This window comes from Hirsutella rhossiliensis (genome assembly GCF_020360975.1).
Source record: "Hirsutella rhossiliensis strain HR02 chromosome Unknown scaffold00004, whole genome shotgun sequence".
NCBI classification, from domain to species: Eukaryota; Fungi; Ascomycota; class Sordariomycetes; order Hypocreales; family Ophiocordycipitaceae; genus Hirsutella; species Hirsutella rhossiliensis.
Genome location: NW_025408670.1, coordinates 278,180 through 296,335, shown reverse-complemented (window position 1 = coordinate 296,335; position 18,156 = coordinate 278,180). Strand labels below are relative to the sequence as shown.

General features: G+C 58.1%; 6 protein-coding genes across 6 annotated transcripts; 2 read left to right on the top strand and 4 right to left on the bottom strand.

The window, feature by feature from the left end:
- Nucleotides 1-411: 411 nt before the first annotated feature.
- HRG_04199 (methyltransferase domain-containing protein) lies at nt 412-1,647 on the bottom strand (the record flags this gene model as incomplete). Its single annotated transcript, XM_044862670.1, has 5 exons — nt 412-907; nt 959-1,226; nt 1,288-1,373; nt 1,425-1,441; nt 1,519-1,647. 5 exons carry the CDS (start codon nt 1,645-1,647, stop codon nt 412-414), a joined length of 996 nt encoding a protein of 331 aa, XP_044721284.1.
- Nucleotides 1,648-6,137: 4,490 nt separating this feature from the next.
- Nucleotides 6,138-11,364, bottom strand: HRG_04198 (kinesin motor domain-containing protein; the record flags this gene model as incomplete). Its single annotated transcript, XM_044862669.1, has 4 exons — nt 6,138-9,146; nt 9,192-9,458; nt 9,501-11,245; nt 11,301-11,364. The coding sequence occupies 4 exons, from the start codon at nt 11,362-11,364 to the stop codon at nt 6,138-6,140; spliced, it is 5,085 nt and encodes a 1,694-aa protein (XP_044721283.1).
- Nucleotides 11,365-13,245: 1,881 nt separating this feature from the next.
- On the top strand, nt 13,246-13,756 carry HRG_04197 (uncharacterized protein; the record flags this gene model as incomplete). The annotated part of the gene is made up of 3 exons (XM_044862668.1): nt 13,246-13,365; nt 13,427-13,474; nt 13,544-13,756. The coding sequence occupies 3 exons, from the start codon at nt 13,246-13,248 to the stop codon at nt 13,754-13,756; spliced, it is 381 nt and encodes a 126-aa protein (XP_044721282.1).
- A 519-nt stretch (nt 13,757-14,275) lies between these two features.
- HRG_04196 (telomere capping, CST complex subunit domain-containing protein) lies at nt 14,276-14,777 on the bottom strand (the record flags this gene model as incomplete). Its single annotated transcript, XM_044862667.1, has 3 exons — nt 14,276-14,573; nt 14,655-14,682; nt 14,768-14,777. The coding sequence occupies 3 exons, from the start codon at nt 14,775-14,777 to the stop codon at nt 14,276-14,278; spliced, it is 336 nt and encodes a 111-aa protein (XP_044721281.1).
- Nucleotides 14,778-14,998: 221 nt separating this feature from the next.
- Nucleotides 14,999-15,393, top strand: HRG_04195 (uncharacterized protein; the record flags this gene model as incomplete). The annotated part of the gene is made up of 2 exons (XM_044862666.1): nt 14,999-15,124; nt 15,175-15,393. 2 exons carry the CDS (start codon nt 14,999-15,001, stop codon nt 15,391-15,393), a joined length of 345 nt encoding a protein of 114 aa, XP_044721280.1.
- A 56-nt stretch (nt 15,394-15,449) lies between these two features.
- HRG_04194 (peptidase family m1 domain-containing protein) lies at nt 15,450-17,491 on the bottom strand (the record flags this gene model as incomplete). Its single annotated transcript, XM_044862665.1, has 5 exons — nt 15,450-15,833; nt 15,889-16,283; nt 16,336-16,442; nt 16,497-16,632; nt 16,690-17,491. The coding sequence occupies 5 exons, from the start codon at nt 17,489-17,491 to the stop codon at nt 15,450-15,452; spliced, it is 1,824 nt and encodes a 607-aa protein (XP_044721279.1).
- Between the last annotated feature and the right edge of the window lie 665 nt (nt 17,492-18,156).

Genomic DNA, 18,156 nt, shown 5'->3' with positions numbered 1-18,156 from the left:
TTAAACGCCTTCATGTCTTGTTCACCCCCAAGACTTTATCTTTTCCGCATGGCGTCTCTTTCCAACATGGCCAGCTTCGACGTTTCATCATACGTGTCCTTGCGTTGCTTATCCTGTGCCCACTCCAAACCGGCTATTTCTTCTTCCCGCCTCTTCCCTGTCCAGTATCCGTGTGGTTGGTCGAGGACGGTTGCCTCGTCTCGGGTATCAAAAGCTCGGTGCGGGGATTGGGCCTTCTCCTGCAAATGGCTTCCTCCCCCAAACGACGTACATCGGCATATAGGCGTGTATTCGCGGATTGGAAAGCTCTCGTCGTACATCGACAAGCGACACCTGCAGACCTTGTCAGTTGGGACGAAGCGTTGTTGGAGCTGACCATGTAGTGGCTTGCGCCGCCACATTCAGTCGTCGTCAAGAAGCAGCATGCTCGGCATCAAAGCTCACCTCAATCTCAGCGGGGCTCCGGCCATAGGCTCGGTTGAACAGTCTGAAAGAGAAGCCGCTCAGGCCCGTGCCAATATTCTTCTCCCACATGCGCCCCAGCTCCTTGAACCGCTCCTCCTTGGCCCATCCATTGATTGGGATCTTGAAAATGCGCTGCTGCACATCAACGAAGCCAACGCGCTCGTACACCTCCTTGAGCGTGGCGCCGAGCACAAAAGAACGATCGCACCTTTGTCCCGCCATGGTCAGCTCTTGAAACCACCGGACCATAGGCCCATCGGGGTCCAGAGTCCCGTCGTCGCATGCCACAACGCTGTCCATTTCCTGTGACTCAAACCAGCCACCAGGCTCCAGGGTGGCAAAGGCTTGCTCGGCGACTTGCTTTTCGAACGAGGCCCAGCAACCGGCCGTGGCCCGCGTGTGGATGAAGTCAAACCGTTGCGAGTATTCCCACGGGTCCGAGCTGCGAGACAAAATGTTAGGCAGGCTCAAAGTGAGGATTTGCGGCACTCACGAGTCCTCGACGTAAAAGTTGACGTTTGGGGGCACCTGCTTGGGCTGGATGGGCGACAGATCGGTGGCGATGACTTCCGAGTCTGGGAACAGGTCGCCCATCTGAATGGCCCAGTCGCCGACGCCCGTGGCCACGTCGAGAATGGTCCGCGGGGGCGTTGACTGAGAGAGGGGGGCAAAGAAGAGCCTGTCGTCAAAGAGCTTCTTCAGCGCCTCGCCCTGTAGTGCCAATCGCTCTTGCTCTGGGAGGTCGTTGGGGAATGCGTAGGCTGCAAAAGGGCACGTCAGGCTGGCCTTGCACGTGGCATGGGAACGGAAGGAGCTTCTTACAGCCCGCGCGATAAGCGTGGTAGGTGCGCCCAAACTCCTCGGGAAAGGTTTGCACGCTCTCGGATAGAGACACCGACGACTCTCTTCTGCGGACCGTCAGCACTCGCCGTGGACGGACAACACCCGTCGATACTTACATTTGCTCGGGCATCGCCTGCCATCGCACAACACAATCGCCGCGTCAGCACATGCAAGAAGCCTGGCAGGGCCCAGAAGAACCGCTGCACCTACCTCGGCCTCGATGCAGCGGCTCGATCCGCACGACATGGACGAGCAGTTGAAGGTGAACTGGAAGTTCCGCAGGCCCACGCTTGTCTTGCTGTCCGGGCCATCCCCGCTTGCCGTCTGTCGAGTCGCCATGGCCGCCGCCAGCTGCTCGTCGAGAAGTGATGATGCGCCTTTCCAGTCGGCCAGACAAAGTCCATTGGTCGGGTAGATGTCCCCGGGATATTGCGAGCCGTCACATGAGATCGCCCGCAGCCGTCCAATCTCTGGCGAGTACTTGGACAGGAATTCAAGAGGGAGCTTGGACGGACAAGCAGAGACCCTCTCCCAAGGTGAGTGGAAAATGATCGGGGAAGTTCCGGTCCAAGGACACGGTCCAGCAGGGGGGTGGATGTCGGCCGGAGAAGTCTAACGCCAGGCAGTCGCTCCGGAAATGAAAAGAAGTCCTCACAGGACCTCTTGGCTCGATGGCTGCGCGGGTGGATGATCCGGTGTGTTCGACGTTGTCCAGCGGGCTGGTCTACACGAGCAGCCAGCCTTCGGCTGCCGGCCGTTGTTGCGACTTGGTGCCAGCCCTCTGGGTCGGGTACACATGTACGGGTTCAACAAAAACACCAAGCACGCCCAAGACCGGCACGGCGGCGCCTCGCGAGCGCATGCGAAGAGACGAACCCAGCCAACAAGCCGTCTGGCTCCACCTCGGGCCTTGATGCACACGCAGACAGGCGCACCGACAGGGCTCAGTCAGCCAGGCCAGGCCTGCCTTCGCGAATGTACACTTTACGGCAGTAGGTATCCTCTCCGATTTCTCGGCAGTGCCTCAGACGAACACTTATGCCGGCTGCTTGCCTGGTTGGCGCCCCCCTTGGCTTGCGTTTTTGCCCCCCCCCCACCCTCCTTTCTTTCTCCGCGGCCATGGCCTCAGGCTGGTCCCGGGGAGCTGGGTCAGCTAATCTCCTCCAGGAGTGACGGGAGGGGGGGCCGCTGGTCGGGGGGGATCAGAGTGTTGGCTCGACAAAGTCTCTTGTCCAAAGGAAGTACGCACCCTGGAAAGTACCTTTTTGGAATCAAGGGCAACAAGAGGCTCCGTCCAACCCAAGCCCGTGGGGCTCCCGGCTATCTGGGTCGGATACTTGCCGCACGTCGACAGCACTGTGCCGCAAGTATCTGGTACCCCAGCTCTCCGCCGCTGCGTCAGAAACGGACGTTGGGCCCGTCCCGTGTGGGCGGGTGGCGTGGCTGTCAAACCGGGACTGATGTTTTAGCCTCGTTGTACGGATACTCAGCGGCCTGAGCGTGCCCCGGGGCCTTCGTTGCCATCATTTCTTTTTTCCTGCCCGAGACGCTGCCCATTAATTGAGGCTGACGCTTGGTGTAACAGGCGGGACAGTTGGAGGGGCTCCTCATCGCACGCAGCATGTGTACTCCGTACGTGGACCGAGCCGAGTTGCTACGGTCCTACGGAGCATCCCGAGAGTCCACTGCTGCATCCGCAACCCCCGACTGCGGCCGTCGTCTCGGTTATCCGTGGGGCACTCACCCCAGAAAATGGCCCCCAAGTTCCCAAGACTGACACACTTGGTGCAGAGCATGTGGATTATCACGCCAGAACTCCCAGATCACCTCGCAGGGGGGTGGTTTATTGTGCCGCATCTCGGACACTGGGAACTTGGGGGCGGGCTGCGTCGCTCACGGTAAACGAAACGCCAGCAGCGCCACGTCTCTGGCTGCGGCAGCAAACTCTGCGGCTGCCCCTGGTAATTGGGATGCGCAGTGCCAGTCTCCCCTCCCGGGCCTTGCGTGGTTGGCTGCGGCTAGCACTTGTGGACGTCCCATCTCGTCGGCTACGCTGCGGGCGCGACGGCCGTGGGTCAGATGCCTCGACACCAATCTCCAGAACGGCCTGAGAGCCCTGTGGGGCTGCTTGCCAAGTTTTCCAACTGGCTGGCAAGGCGTGTCACCAGATAAAGACTTCTCTTTCGCGTTCCGATGCCTTTCGGTTTCACACGACGACTCGACAATCAAGATCCATGCCTCCGCTTTTATGGGGTTACTGCACCAGGGCGAGCCAGGGCAGTGGGTAAGAGAGACTGGGGACGAGGATTACGACTCATATTTGCCTTTCCTTTTTTTGGGGGGGGGGGGAATAAGCGTGTGCTTGCCATCCCCTTCCCTGGGTACGGATACTGACTCGTCATCTTTTTTCCCACGGGTGTGGGCGCCTGTCTTGACTCTTCAGCATGTCAGACCACCCGTCCCGCACAGGGCGAAATGTCGGGCGGCGACTGGGCTGTCTGCTGCTGGTCCCGACAGCTCGGTACCCACCGCACCGATCGCGGGTGACGCTGATCCGGCGGCCTCGCCTCGTCGCAGCGGCCCAGGCAGGGGGTTGGAGACCACGAGAAGGAACGCCTGCGCGGTTGGTTGGGCTTTTCGTCTTGAAGAGGACACAAAGGGCTGCCGCTTCCGGAAAAGCCTGCTTGACGTATATTAGCAGGACATAGCCCGTTCTTGACCACGTCCCGGCGGTTGCGCCACACTCTCTCCCGGTCTGCAAGTACACAGTACGCGGAGTCGAGGTAGCAGCGAGTGGAAGGCTGAGAAGACATCATGCACGCACGAGCAAGGCGTGCGCTGGCATGTATACGAACCGAGCGGTTGATCGAGAGCACATGGCATGCCGCAGGCGTCGCATTGAGACGTGGCTCATCATGTCTTGGACACCCTTTTTCCTTGTCGGCTGACACCTGTTTACTAACTGCCGAGTGGGAGCAGGATCACTCGTCTCTGACAAGCGGCGATTGTCCGAACCTCGTTCGGATGGCAAGAGGCGTCCAACAGCCAGGCCATCGGCCTCACTTCCAGACTGGCGCGCACAGGCACAGGCGGACGAGACTCATCAATCATGCGCCAACAGGTGGTGTTTGCAGAGGCGGGAACTAACGAGCCTAGCCCGGTTTCACGGTCGGGCCGTCTCCATGCTAGGCTCGGGAGCGCCATGAACGGGCGGTGTTTAATTCGACGACCCTGCAACTGCGGAACATGCCTTGGCTCTCCCCCACCGCCCGAATACGTGGTCCGTCCTCATCGTTCGGAACAGGGTTTTGTTGGTGGAGGTAAGGCGAGCCGCAAGGTCCTCTTGCTTGCCGCCGCTCCCCTCTTTTGGCTATTTTTGATGCTATGGCTCGGTTCTAAGCATCCTATCGCCGCCAAAGACGTGGCCCTGGCCTCCCCCCCCCTTTTTCGCCCATTTTACGATGGAGCCTCATCCGATAAAACCGGGAAGCACACACGTCATTCACTTTCATTTTACCCGGCACACTTCTTTTCTTTCTTTCACCACATGTCACCTGCTCAATGTATCCGTACATGAGCTGTCGGTCGTCGGCGGCAGAGGGTCGCGTCGAATGCAAGTCACGATATTAGCGTCGTTTTATTGGATTTTCTCACGCCCCATACGCCATGTTACCTTCCCGGACTTTTCATCACCCGCAGCCTGGGAACGCGGCCGGCAGGGGAGCCGGGCCTAGTGCCTCTTTGCAAGCTCCCCGGCCCGCTCTCCAACTCTACGTACTGTACGGAGTACGCATGCTGTACTTGCTTTTTATTTAGTTCTGCGCCCTTTGCTTTTTACACTGCCCTCTATTCCTATTTTGTCTCTTCGGCGCACACGAAACCCGGCAGCGCGGACAATGATGCGGAGTGGACGGGCAAAGGAACCTTAGCTTGCCGGTTGCCTGCCGCGATGCGAACCCTTCTCTTTCTCCACGTCTCCCCCTCTCCCCTGCGTCGAGACCCCAGTCGTTGTCGAGAGAGCCGGTGCGATGATGCGCTGCTGTTCAGCTCCTGCGCTATCTGTTCCTGTTGATCTCCTTCTCGAAAGCATCTAGGTGTGCGTGGTTGCTTCTAGAAAAGGGGAAGACGGAAGGCAAAGATCCGGTCCCCCGAGTCTTGGGGGGACTTGGCTGCTAGTAAGAGGTGCCCGCTGGGGAGAGTAGAAATGGGAGCCAAGAATGTGGCGGGCCACCCTGCAAAGTTGAGCAACAGTGGCCGCGTAGTGGGCGACAATGCTCATGACACTCGGCATCCAAACTTGGTTACATGATATTGCACGTCATTCACTTCATTTCCAGCATTACAGTCGTCGCTCAATCAGCCAAGCGTGCCTCCATTCTAGCCTCGCAGCAAAAACAGTTGCCCGCCATGGGACAAGCAAGCTACCCTACCCAAGCACGCTCCCGTGCAACGAATACATGCATCTTTGTACGTCTACACCACGCGAGCGCCAAACCCCTCCAAGCGCCATTCAAAGGGGACTGCCCGCCCTGCATCCTCCTGCTTGCACACACACACACACACACACACACATGTCCTTCTTCGCTTGCTCTCGCTTCTCTCCTCTCGGGGGTATATAATTTTAAAGGTCGTCTAAGAAAACCGCCGCCGCCACCGTCGTCTCCGGGGTGGACAAAAGAAACAGGTGGGGAGAAGACGAGGGGAAAAAAACACCACATCCATGTGGAAGAGGATGGTGGTGTTTGGTAAGGAACGTGGAATAAAAATGAGGGGTGCGTCAACGTCGTAGCCCGGGGACTATTATCCAATCGAACCAGCGGCTTGTTTTCTTAGTACTGACTCCCACTGTACGGGCTCATGACGCCGCTGTTCGGCGTACTCTCGCTGTTGGATAGATACGTCTGGTCGATGCGGAAGATCCAATCCATCTTGTCGCGCTCGCTGCGCGCGGCAAATAGCCACGTGTTGTCCGTCCCGTAGATGGCAAACACGGCCGACTGCAGCCGCTCGCTGAGGCGCTGGAGGCCCGGCCCGCCCGACGACGGCGCCCCTCCACCGGCCGCGCCCGTCCAGATGGTCGAGATGACCCTGCCCGAGCCTGTGCGACGATGCCCCGGGGTAAAGTCGGGGGTGTTGTTGGGGCCCTGCGACCCGTCGTCCTCGCCCGCCGGCCCGTGGAGGATCCCGAGAACGCCGGGCTGGCTGTCGACGCGTGAATTCCTGAGGCTGACCAGCGCCACCTCGTCGCCGTCTGTCGCCGAGTGGATGTGGAGGTAGGGCCGCCTGAGTTCGACGAACCGCTTGATCCATCGCGTTGAATCGCTGTTGGGCACGAGTAGGTAGCCACCTTTGAGCACTTTTGGGTTTTTCGGCACTCGGACAATGGTCGTGATGAGGCTGGGCGGGGGCGGCGAGTCCGGCGTGATGCCGTTCCGGGGCGGTGCCGTGTTGGCCGGACTCAGAATGCTCGACAACGGGTCGGGGTACTTGGTCCAGAGCGACAGGCACCTTTTCAGCAACTCGGCCCCCCGCGCGCCATACTCCTGTGTCTCTGCGAGCGACCCCTGCTCCTCCACCTTGAGGGTGACTTCCTCTAGCTGCCCCTCGGATTTGTCATCTTCATCGATAGATGGCGCTTGCGACGTGTCGGGGGTATCGTTGAGGAGGTCGTCATCGTCATCTGGTAAGACGGAGCGCGCTTCGGGCAGTGGCTCCGGTTCAGGGCCTTCGTGCCTGGAATCCACCAGTCTCGCGCTAGGGGCGTCGAGCTTGTTCAACGAGGTCTGTATCACGCCAATTTCGGCAATGCGTCTTCTCTTCTTTCGAGCCAGGATAAAGTCGCTCACCAACGAGACTCCGCGTGGGGCCCAACTTGTCAGATTCTCTTCACCTTTGACGTAATCGTGCCGACTGTTCATCCGCCACAGGTCCCCAACTCTTTTGATGGGGGCCGGCCTCATGGTCAGGGTGAAGATGCCCGTTGAAGACTGCACAAATCTCACGTTCTGGAACAGGGAAGAAAAGACGGACGTCTGACGAACAAATGTCCTCGACAGAATCTGAACGCACACCTTTTGCGCAAATCTCATCGGCTCGGCCAGCTTTTCGGAACTGATCTCCCAGGTAACGGTCATCTGTACGCGGTACTTTTCTGCAGTTACTCTGTCGAGCAATAGCGAGTTGTGCAGGCTCGAATCCCACTGCGCGAATATGGTGATGCTCCTCGTGCCGTTTGCATTCTCGCGGAAGACGGGGCTCGAGGATAGCTTAAGAGTAATGTCTGGCTGGTTGGCGCCCATGTCTGGAGTCTTGCCCGCCGAATCGACAAGTCGAATCTTTCCGACTCGCACTGCTGTGACATCTCCCCATGGCAGGGCGTCACCGGAGCTGTGCGAAAGGTTGATCACGATCCGTCTCTGCAGGCCTTGGTGTAGTTGGAAAGTGCCAGTATCCAGCTCACTAGTCTGCGTGACCTCGACTGGCTGGTAGTCGCCATTCTCATTGAGTTCCATGACTTGCACTCGAGAGAGCAGGTCGTGCTTTTCCTGGGTGAAGAACTGCGATTCGCTGATTCTTGTCCCCTTCGGACCGTCCCGTGAGGGACCCGCATCTCTCATGTCGTCCCAGCTGAGGAGCTTATCCAAGTGCATTGTCGAGACGTGGGCAAAGATGGCGACCCTCAACGTCACGTCCTGGGGAGCAAAGAGCGGGACGCTCATGTTGTGGACGCTTTCGAAGCGAATCGGCCCTTCGTCAAAGTCCTGTATCATCTGGGTTGTCGTCACTCCATCCTCCTCCGAGACACCCGGAATGAAGAGTTGGGCATGCACCTCGGTTCCTTCACGCTCTGCGAAGCCAATTAGCTCGCGCATGACGACATTAAACTTCAACGTGTTCGAGGGCGCTCGTGCGTGGGACGGCTCAAGGGACAGCTTGATGATGCCGACGGCGTGCGACGTGAAGGGCGAGTGCACATCGAGGGAAAAGTCCTGGACTCGGCTCTCAAACACGGCCTTGAGTGGGACATCGGCCTCGCCAACCAGTGTGTATGACGGCATGCAAGTTTCCACGAATGGGTTGTCGAGGCTCAGATGCTGGGCGTACTCGGGTTGGTCAAGGTACTGGTGCATCTGGCGCATCTGGCGCACGCGGTCGTGCAGCTTCTCGACACTCCAGAGGTGAACAACACTGTTCTTGTAGTCCATGACACGGATCCCGATGCAGGGCTTCTGGGCCTCTTCCAATGCGGCATCTTCACCTTCACCCGTCAGACCGTTGAGGACCATGTCGTAGGAAGAGCACAAGACATGCCCGACGTCGACGACGGTGAACTGAAACACCACGTTCTCGTTGAGCTCGTTGCTCATGATTTGCGCCTCCTTCAGAATGGCGGCATTCTGGAGGGCTGATTCGGCCATCTTGACAAAATGGCGGCCCCGCCACACTTTCAAGGCGGACTTGGCACGCTCGACTTCCTCGTCGGAGAGCTTTGGGTTCGGCCTCGGTCGCTTCAACGGGTCCATTTGCTCAATCTTGTCTTCGTACTGTTTGCGTTGTAGATTGAGTTGCTTCTGCATGTCCTCCTTGAGCTCCTGGAGCGCCGCCTCCATTTTCGTCTTTTCTCGCTTGATCTCCTCCACCTCGACATTCGAGGCCTCCGCGCTTTTGAGCTGTTCCTGAAACTCCTCCTTTTGTCTTTCCAGTTGGCTTTGCATCTCTTCCCGTGCCTCTCTCAACTTCTCTTCGGCTTCCCCCTGCTTCGGCGTAGACGGCATTGTTAGGGCAGTATCAAGTGAGAAGTTGTCGATTGTTCCAGTCGACATGTACTTTTCTCGGAGCTGGTAGGACGTGACCGATTCAGAGTCTTCGCCGTCTTCTCGCACGTTAACTCGTTCAGCACGCGCTCTCTGGACTTCTTCAAACAGGGCATTTAGCTCCTCGTCCGTCAAGCTCGCGAAATTCTGGTCAGTCCCGAGGATAGCACCAGCGGCCTCCCGCCGGGCCAGGGACCAATCCGAGTCTCTGCCGTTGCGGGCAAAGAGGGACGGCGATTCTGGCCGAAAGTCGCCATAGTCTGAGGTCTTGCTGGCGGACCGGTCATGGCCTGGCCGCGGACTGGAACAGGGGGATGTTCGGTCCAGAGCTTGGATCTGGTTGGCGGTTAGCGACTGTCGGAGCAAGCTCTGGCCGACTTCGCCCCGTTCTGCTCTCGCTTCCATGGGATGGTTAAATCGAAAAATATGGAAGTCTCCAAGAATCACTCGGTAGCCAGAGTGCAGCTGCTTTGGTACTGCGATTCTCTTGCCGTTCACCATCACGGATGCGCCCTCTCGTGGTATCACCGTAACGGTACCGTCGGCGCCGTTTTCGAACGTGCAGTGGTCATGCAGAATTCGCGTCCCGTTGAGGCGAATATTTGCCTGGTGATCGGCATTGGTGTCAACATTGCCCACGGTTGTCGTTCCGGGCTTGAGGTTATAGACCAGGCACTCGGCAAGGAGGGGATCATCCGAGAGGTTGACCAGATGGGGCATCTTCTTGGGCGTGTGTAGGCCAATGAAGCCCTTTTCGATGCTGATTCCCAGCTCCTCCAGCGCAGATTCACGCTCCTTGTGGATCTCTTCGGTCTTTTGCAGCTTCTGTTCCCATGTCTGGTTGAGGTCGGTGAGGAGCTTCTCGCTCTGGCTTAGCTGCTCGGCGATGTCGGCCTTGGACACCTTCTTGACCATTCCGTCCTGGCCGGTGATGGTAACCATTTGCTTCTCCAGAGGGGTGCCTTCGGCGTACACCTCATCCGGAGGCAACGCGGCACTGCCGGGAGCAGCAGTGCCGCCACCACCAAGCTTGCTCCGCAGCAGAGCAAGTTCCTCCTTGAGTTCCCGAATCATGCGAGCATTGGCGTCCTCGTTGATGACGGCGTGATTCTTGATTCGCTTGGCCGAATCGGCGTACCGCAGCGTGCTGAGCGTCTCGTCGTAGTTGATATCTGCGGGGCTGATGGCCGCTATCATAGCCGTCATACTGTTGCCACCGAGAGAGTCCTTGAGCAGCCATGTCAAAACACTGTCTCGATACGGAACCTGGCTTGCGCCCTTCTTCTTCTTTGTCGTCGACAAATCAGCCAAGGCAGCGATGACTCGCCCGAGCGTCGAGAGCGAGCGGTTGATTTCAGCGCCCTCTTTCAGCCGGGCGCCCGTCGCACCCGTCGACGTTGCTCTCTCGGAACCAGCCAGATCGACAAGGCTGATCTTGGCGACCTTTTCCATCTCCATCTTTGTCTCAGCGTCATACTTCTTTTGGGTGAGCATGAGAGTGAAGACGGCGTGACTTCGACTCGACGTCTCGTTCATGTTTGTCGCCGCCACCGTCCTGGCCTTGTTTCCCTCGTCCATGAGGTTCTCGATTTCCTGGAACGTGCCGACAACCAACTTGGCGAGATCCTCGACGTAGGGCCCGGTGGATGGATGCTCTCGGACCTTGAGGTTGCCCTTGGTGGCCGGGTTCAGCAGGTCGCGCACGCGCTCGTTGTAGATTTCGAGGTAGGAGACCTCGACCGTGCACTTGGTGCTCTTGTCACCCTCCTGTATCGACTGTATGCGGCTGAACATTTCCTGGCAAATGTTTGGTATGATTCCGACCTCCTTCCCGTAGCCCATCATGGAATACGACTTTCCAGAACCTGTCTGCCCGTACGCAAAGATGCAGTTGTTATAGCCCTGGAACGCGTTGTCGAGCAAAGGCTTCCCCAAGTCGTCAAAGAGGTTGGACTGCCCAGCGTAGCTCGAGTCGTGCTTGTTGAAGGACCAGTATGACCTGTCGAAGGCGAACGTCTTGGCCCCGTTTTCCTTGGCTCCCCGTGCTCCCTGGCTCTCGGGTGGGGTGAGAACGGTCTGGTTCTCTTTCATGCTGACGATGCATTTTGACCCGCGATCGATTTCTGCGAAACGTGAGCTCCTAATCGCGCTTGCCGTCCATGGAGGCGGGAGCAATACCTCTGCCGTTAAAGGGCCGAACTCTCACCACCACCTTGATATTACCGCCACCGGCAGGCGCCATGGTCGTCGGATCGCCTGCGGGGACCCGAGTCGGCCCCCTCGAAGCCTAGACGTCTCTGCAAACAATGCGCCGGGGCCTCAGCGTAAGAGGTCGCGCGCACGAGGTCCGGAGACGCGATGGCAACGTCGCAAGTTGTGTCGGGTCCAGGCCTCCATCAAGGCGCCGACCGTGTCAATTGCCCGCCTCCCTCGCGCGACGGGAAAGGCTATCCGATAGGGTGCGGGAGAGATTGGTTGAGCGAGGAGATGACGACAGGGCCAAAAAGCTTGGTGCGAGGCACGAGGCCGGAGGCTGACAGGCAGCACGGCCGAGGGCGGGCTGTGGCGGACGAGAGAGGACAGTCTAGCGAGAGTGTGTCTGTCTGGAATGTCGCGGCCCCGCGGCTGAGGTATGCTTCCGTCTTCAAGGTGTCAACAAGAGACAGAGACGCGGTTCGCGCTTGATGTCAAATGGAGCCCTCTCAACCATCAGTGGCATCTGATTGGGGCAACAAACACAGCAAAGGGTACTTGCACGCGAGTACTCCCGTGATGCCTGCAGCAGATCAAGGGTACAGTACCGATTATGTACGTTCACGTGCGAGCCCTGCAGGCACATGCGCGCGGTGAAAGGGTCATCCAGCTGGCCTTCCGCGGATTACCCGGCGGCCATCGGAGGGACGGGCAAGAATCAACGCGTCAGGGGAAGAAACCACCGCCTCTCGAGCTGCTTCGGCAGTGGCCTACTTTGTTTTCCCTGTCGCGAGTCGAACAAAACGGGCGAGCTAGCGGCCGCAGGGGTCATCCTTCCGCCGTGGACCTTTGTTTGTTTCATGCAACGGCGGCGCGCCCTATCGTCGAGATCCATCGTGCTTAATTTGCCGCGGGAGGCCCGTGCAGTCGAGGCCGTCCGCTTCTTCCAATGCTGGCGAGCCATCTCCCTGCCGCGTTGTCCTCCGCAAGGCTCGCACCGGTCCCAGGTGACTGGAGCGAGTCAACCCTGGCCGCCAACCGCCGACGACTGGCCGCCCCAGGAAAGACGAATGATGGCGTGGGGCCCGACGCCCTACTCCGGCGATCGGCGGCTGCGAAACAATTTATAAAATGTATCAAAGCGAGCTAGGACGGCCAGTCAGTCGGCCCCGGGACAGCAGCTGCACGAGCAGGGTATATGCGTTGGGCTTTGGAGCCCAACGCGAGCCATACATGTCCGCAAGCGAGCGACCGAGAGCTGCGCTGGGCATCCAAGCAGGTGCCGTTCGCCTCTGCTCGATGAATGAGTAGTAGAACCATCTTCCTCCGCGCGTCTCCTGACATCTTGGCGAGATCCAGCCACTCCCCAGCTAATGGGCGGCATGCCGGCCAGGGTCTCGCCGGTCCGGGGGACGTGACAGCCCGAGCTCCATCGCATGAGGGCTGCGAACCTCCTCGCCTCTCAGTCGCTCGTCTGCCAGCATGGTGAGGCGGGCCTGCCAATGAAAGACACAACCCATCGCCATTTGCCCGCCTCACTTTCGCCTGGGGTCGCATCACACTTCTCGTGACAGGGTCTCCGGTAGTAGAGCTTGCGTGTGCATGCAATGGGACGGACATACTGTGCTTCCAGCGCATGCTAGCACTGCATCTCGCCATATACGGCTCGCCCCAGCGTATCTCCTCGTCCGGAGCGGTGAGCTAAGCCGCATCAAATTTGTGATTGGACTGCACGCGTGCTTCCCCTATTCGCCCTCGTCTGCACAACGGAATAGGCCCAGGGTGGGCGTTCATGTCGTTCCGCCTTCCAGGCTCGGATGCTCTCTTATATGCTGGGCCCATGTCCGTCTCCTCCCGGGCAGAAAAGGCGCAACTGCACGGCGCAGCGTCCCCCCTTGCGGATCCGTTCATCCCCCAGAGGCTAATCGCAATGTCGTCCTCCTTGAACCGCTACTGGATTCCTCATCTGGACATCCACAGAAAGATCATCACACAGGAGCTGCAATATCACCTTGGGCCCCAAGCAACGGTTCGGCCGTACACCTTCCAAGTACCCAGCCTCTAGCTTGTGCTAGCTGAGACAAAGCTTGCTGACGTTGAACGGTGTGTAGGGCGAGGACGGCTTTCTGATTTCGACGCCGGGCGCTTGTTTGACTGATGTAAGCCCGTGCAACACCTGCCCATGGCTCGTCCAGCTTTCGATTGACACGAGCCCTGGCGCGTTTCAGGAGCAGATTGACGACATTTGCCGCAAGTCGAGGCAGCTGTGGGATAGACAGATGGCGGCCAAAATCCAGGAGAATCCAGCGAAGGCGCTCAAGAGACCGCTCCATCAGCCCGTCGTTGTCTCTCGGGGGCCCGGAGAAACCATCGACAGGGGAAGCAGCCGCCGCAATCACAACGACCGTCGCCGCGCGCCGAAGCCGGCCGGCTCAGGCTAATGCGAGTCGAATGCTTGCTGCCGAAATGACGCAAGCTTGGGGGCCGGAGTCCGCCGAGAAGTCACAACTCCTGAGTTGGATCACCCACGGGAGGGAGTGGAGAGACTGTCACGCGGCCCACCATATGAACACCTTTGAGGCTTGAGTCTTTTGCTCTTTCCGTCGTGTCAGGAGAATATGACGAATCAGACACGCAGGAATCTCCGGTATTGCTGGCTGTGAAAGGGAACACTGGCGGGGCCTCACAACGGCAAGTCCCTTAACGGCCGAGGTCTGCCACGTGATGGCGGTGTCAACCCATTGAACGGTTACCCGTTCCATCTTTGCCTAGAAGGCATGTGAGAATGGACTTGCTTTTATTCACGTGGTGTGAATGGTCGGGATCCCTCAAGCTGGGGACATACGGGTGGCAAGCTTCCCGTTTGTGTCGATGTTCCTGCTGCACGCCGTTTCTCGTTCGACGGCATCTTGATCCGTCCATTCGAGATATTTTGCCCGGAATATAGGATGGAAACGCCCTCACGGCCCCGCCTCGAAGCTTTTCTCGTAGTGCTGGATATCCAAAGGTCCTGTCGGCCAGATGACCAGTGCTTGAACGTGGGCAGAAGACCCATCCCGATCCCCGGAGCCGGGGGCCGAGGACCTGGGCTTCGCCAGCACGTACCCAATAACGTTCACCCACTCACCGATGCGTGTCAGCCCTGGTTGGAGCGTCTCAATCACCAGCTCGAGGTTGACCGACACGACGACGTTGCTACCTTTGGGGTACAAGTGACCGAGCGCCAGCGAAGCGGAGGCCGGGGAGAAGGACGTGACACTGCAGAGCCATGAGCATGAGCCCGGAGACTAGACCTTTCGTCGCGAACCTAATTCTCTTGAGATTCGCTCTTGAACGTACCATCCCAAGAACCGGACCTTTTCCCGCTCTGTCCGGTCAGGTAATGAAGACAGCAGGCAGAGCTGCGAGGGGAGGGGCCCTCGAGACATGATGATGGGGGCAGTGATACGAACTGAAGTCCATGGCTTTATCGCCCTGTGCGACGTGGAAGAATCGTCAGTTCAACATCTTGCGGGAGTGGATGGATGAGAGATGAGGTGAGAAAATAGCCATAGAGATGTAATTAACGGATTGGATGGGTTGACGTGGCGCCGTCTCCTACCCTGGAGCTCCACAGCAGCACGTTTGACCCCCCACCCGGATTTCGGGTTTCCCATGGTTCACTTCAACATCCCTTCGTCGCAATGGAGCAAGTCAAACATGTCTACAAGATACTCCCGTCCGCGCCCCAAGACCCAATCCCGGCCGAGTATCCCTTCTCTGATCTCGACAAAGCCGACGGCTTCGTGCACCTTAGCACGAGTAACCAGGTAAGACAGCCGACAGTGGACAACAGGTACAAAGTGCTCACGCCGAAAAGGTCCCCGCCACGGCTGATTTGTTTTTCGCCGCTGCCTCTAGCCTATGGCTGTTGAAATTTGACCTCGGCAACCTGGCCGATTCAGTCATTTGGGAGGACGGCTTCCCACACCTCTATGGCAACTTTGGCGCAAAGGACGTGCATTCCGTGCGGAAATTCGAGCGCGCTGAGCGCCAGTCGTGGGCGGACAGTATGCGTGATTCATCATGGCTAAACTGAGGTTTCCGCATGTATATCTGAGTGGCCTTGCCACCACATAGCCTCACGTACTACTCCTAGTCCTGGATGCCCAAGTCCTTCTGCACCATGCCCCTGCAGATGGGGTGGTAAAAGTCCCTGTTCTTCGCAAAGGTATTCAGGGCGAGCTGCCTGTCCACCTTGTTGAGCTCCCGGAACAGCGGCCGGACAAACTTCATCCGCCCCACCGTTCCCAGCAGCTCGGCCGCCCCGTAAAAGCTAGTGGGATCCTGCGCCTTGAGGGCGACGAGGTAGTAGGCCGTCTTGAGCTCGGCGTTCTTTGACGAGATAAAATCATAAGCTTTGCCCATGAGCTGAGCTCGCTCGGGGCTTAAACTGGCACACTGTTGCACCCGTTCGAGGAAGACGAGCTTCTGGTTGGCCGTGAAAGACTCAATATCGCCCGCGCTCGGGTCGAACGACTAAAGTCCTTGGTCAGATCATGTACGCATTTGGAGGCTGCTTTGGGGAGCTTACCGTGTCCTTCCACTTCTCCGCTAGGTCGTAGCACATGGTTACCATGGTGGTGTCAAAATCGGGCTTTGGGGGTAAGCCTGGCGAGAAGAACTTGGCATCCCAGTCAATGGTCGCCACCCTCTCGTTGAGTTCCTCGTCGTTGAGACTCTGCATAAAGTCCAAAAATGTGTTCCGGAACTCAAACGAGTCGAGTGACTTTCTAGCCCACGTGGTGAAGTAGTGAGGAATGAACTTGTCAAAGTTGTTGCGGCCCACCAGCCGGTCGAGGTAGTAGAGAAAGTGGAAGCCCTTCTCGTAAGCTATTTGGCTGTAGACGTCCTCGGGATCTACGTTGTCGTGACTGATGACCAACTTGGTGTATTCGTGGTCTTTTCCAAACATTTCGACGGCGTCCTCTGCTTCCCATTAGCATCGAATGCACCTCGCCACCATTTGAGTCGGCCCTACCAAGTCCACTCCAGCCGATAATGGAGGAAAAGTCAAACGCGGCGTCTCCGTGGATGGCGGCCAAGATGCGACGCTCGAGATAGACGGTCCAGCCTTCGTTCAGCCAGCTGCACATCGTTAGCATGTGGCCACGAGTGTTGTGGGACCTCGGCGCTACTTACAAATGCTCCCAGCTGGCATTTGAGACGAGGTTTCCGCTCCAGCTATGGCTCAGCTCATGGGCGATGACGTCGACGTTCTCGCGATCTCCGCTGATGATGGTCGGAGTGGCAAAGGTGTAGACGGGGTTTTCCATGCCTGTAGGGGCCAGTCAGATCAAGGATCCAGTACATCTCGGGGAATTAAGCGGCAAACCTCCGTAGGGAAAGCTAGGGGGGAGAACCAAAACGTTGTACTCGCCCCATTTATAGGGGAAGATGAGCTTGTCGGCAACGTCCATGAACTTTTCCATGTCCCGCTCGAGCTCCCACTTGCAGTCGGCCAGCTCGTTGGGACCGGTGGCGACCACGCTGCGAGGGCCTATAGGTGCCGTGACGATATCTCCCGACGCGACGGCAAACAAGTAAGACGGAATGGGGACCTTTTGTTCAAACCTGTAAAGCTTCTCGATGCCGGGAGTGGCCGTGTGGTCTCCGACTGGGACGCCGCTGGCGACAACGGGGAGGGTCGAGGTGAGGTTGAAGGTGACGGTCGACTTGACATCAGGCGTGTCCTGACAGGGGAAGATGGACCGAGCATTGATGGCCTGGCACTGAGAAAACATGTAAGGATGCTTCTTGTTGGACGTCTGGGCAGGGGTGAGCCACTGCAGCGCGGTGCATTTATCCGTCGTCTCCAGGTCAATGGCGACGTCGACAATCTCGCCCTTGGACGCGCCATCGGGCACAGCGATATGTAAGGGGGCGCCCAGAGGGTTGGAGAAGGGCTTCAGCTCCCACTTTGACTGCTTGGAGTTGACATTGACCGACGAGACGTTGAGGGATCTCGTGTCGAGGACGACTTCCTTGCTCTCCTTGTCCGTCTGGCTCTCGAGCTGCAAGAGGACGGAGCCCTTAAGGCGCTTGTTGTCAAAGTCGAGCTTGAAGGCGACGGTCGTGTGCGTGGTGCGCCATGCTTGGTAGTTGGAGAGGGTCGACGGATCACGCTTGGCCGCCATGTTGATGGATGCGAAGCTCCGCCTGGCTGCGCTGGCAAAGGTGGTTTGGCAGAGTCCAAAAGCCCTGGCTCCTTTCAAGCTCGACAGCCACGACATGTGTCTGTCGGGTAGGTCTTAGGGCGTCGTCGATCCCGGGTTGCGGCCCCCGCCCTCATGCGCGCATTTGCTACCAGGTACGAGGAGACAGCTTGTCACGTGCGCATCGTGCCGCAACCGAAATGCAAGGAACCAAAGCTCCGGGAGCGCGTCGGCGGTTTCTAGTTGCCAAGATTTGTTTATTCTCCTCCCAGGCTTGGCATTAATTCTCCTTCCTTTCATCTTTCATCAAGGGAAAAAAAACCACTGACTTCCAAGTGTGAAGTTGATTACTATCCAGGCTTGTGTGACTGGCCCGAGGATAAGCGCGGTCATGGGCGGATTGTGTCGGCGAGGAAAGATCTGAAACTCTGGTTCGGCTAGGTGGTCAACGAAGGATGTTGTAACTTGTAAGTTCGCATAATAAGCTTGCATCTAAACGGGAGACAACTACGACGAGCTTGGGGGTCAAGGGGAGCTTATATATTCCACGGCTTGCCTAACAGAGCAATAGTCAAGGACCACATGATTAATGCCGAGAAGAGGCTCTTGAGCATTGCAGGAGTTGATGAATATAGATAATGGTAATA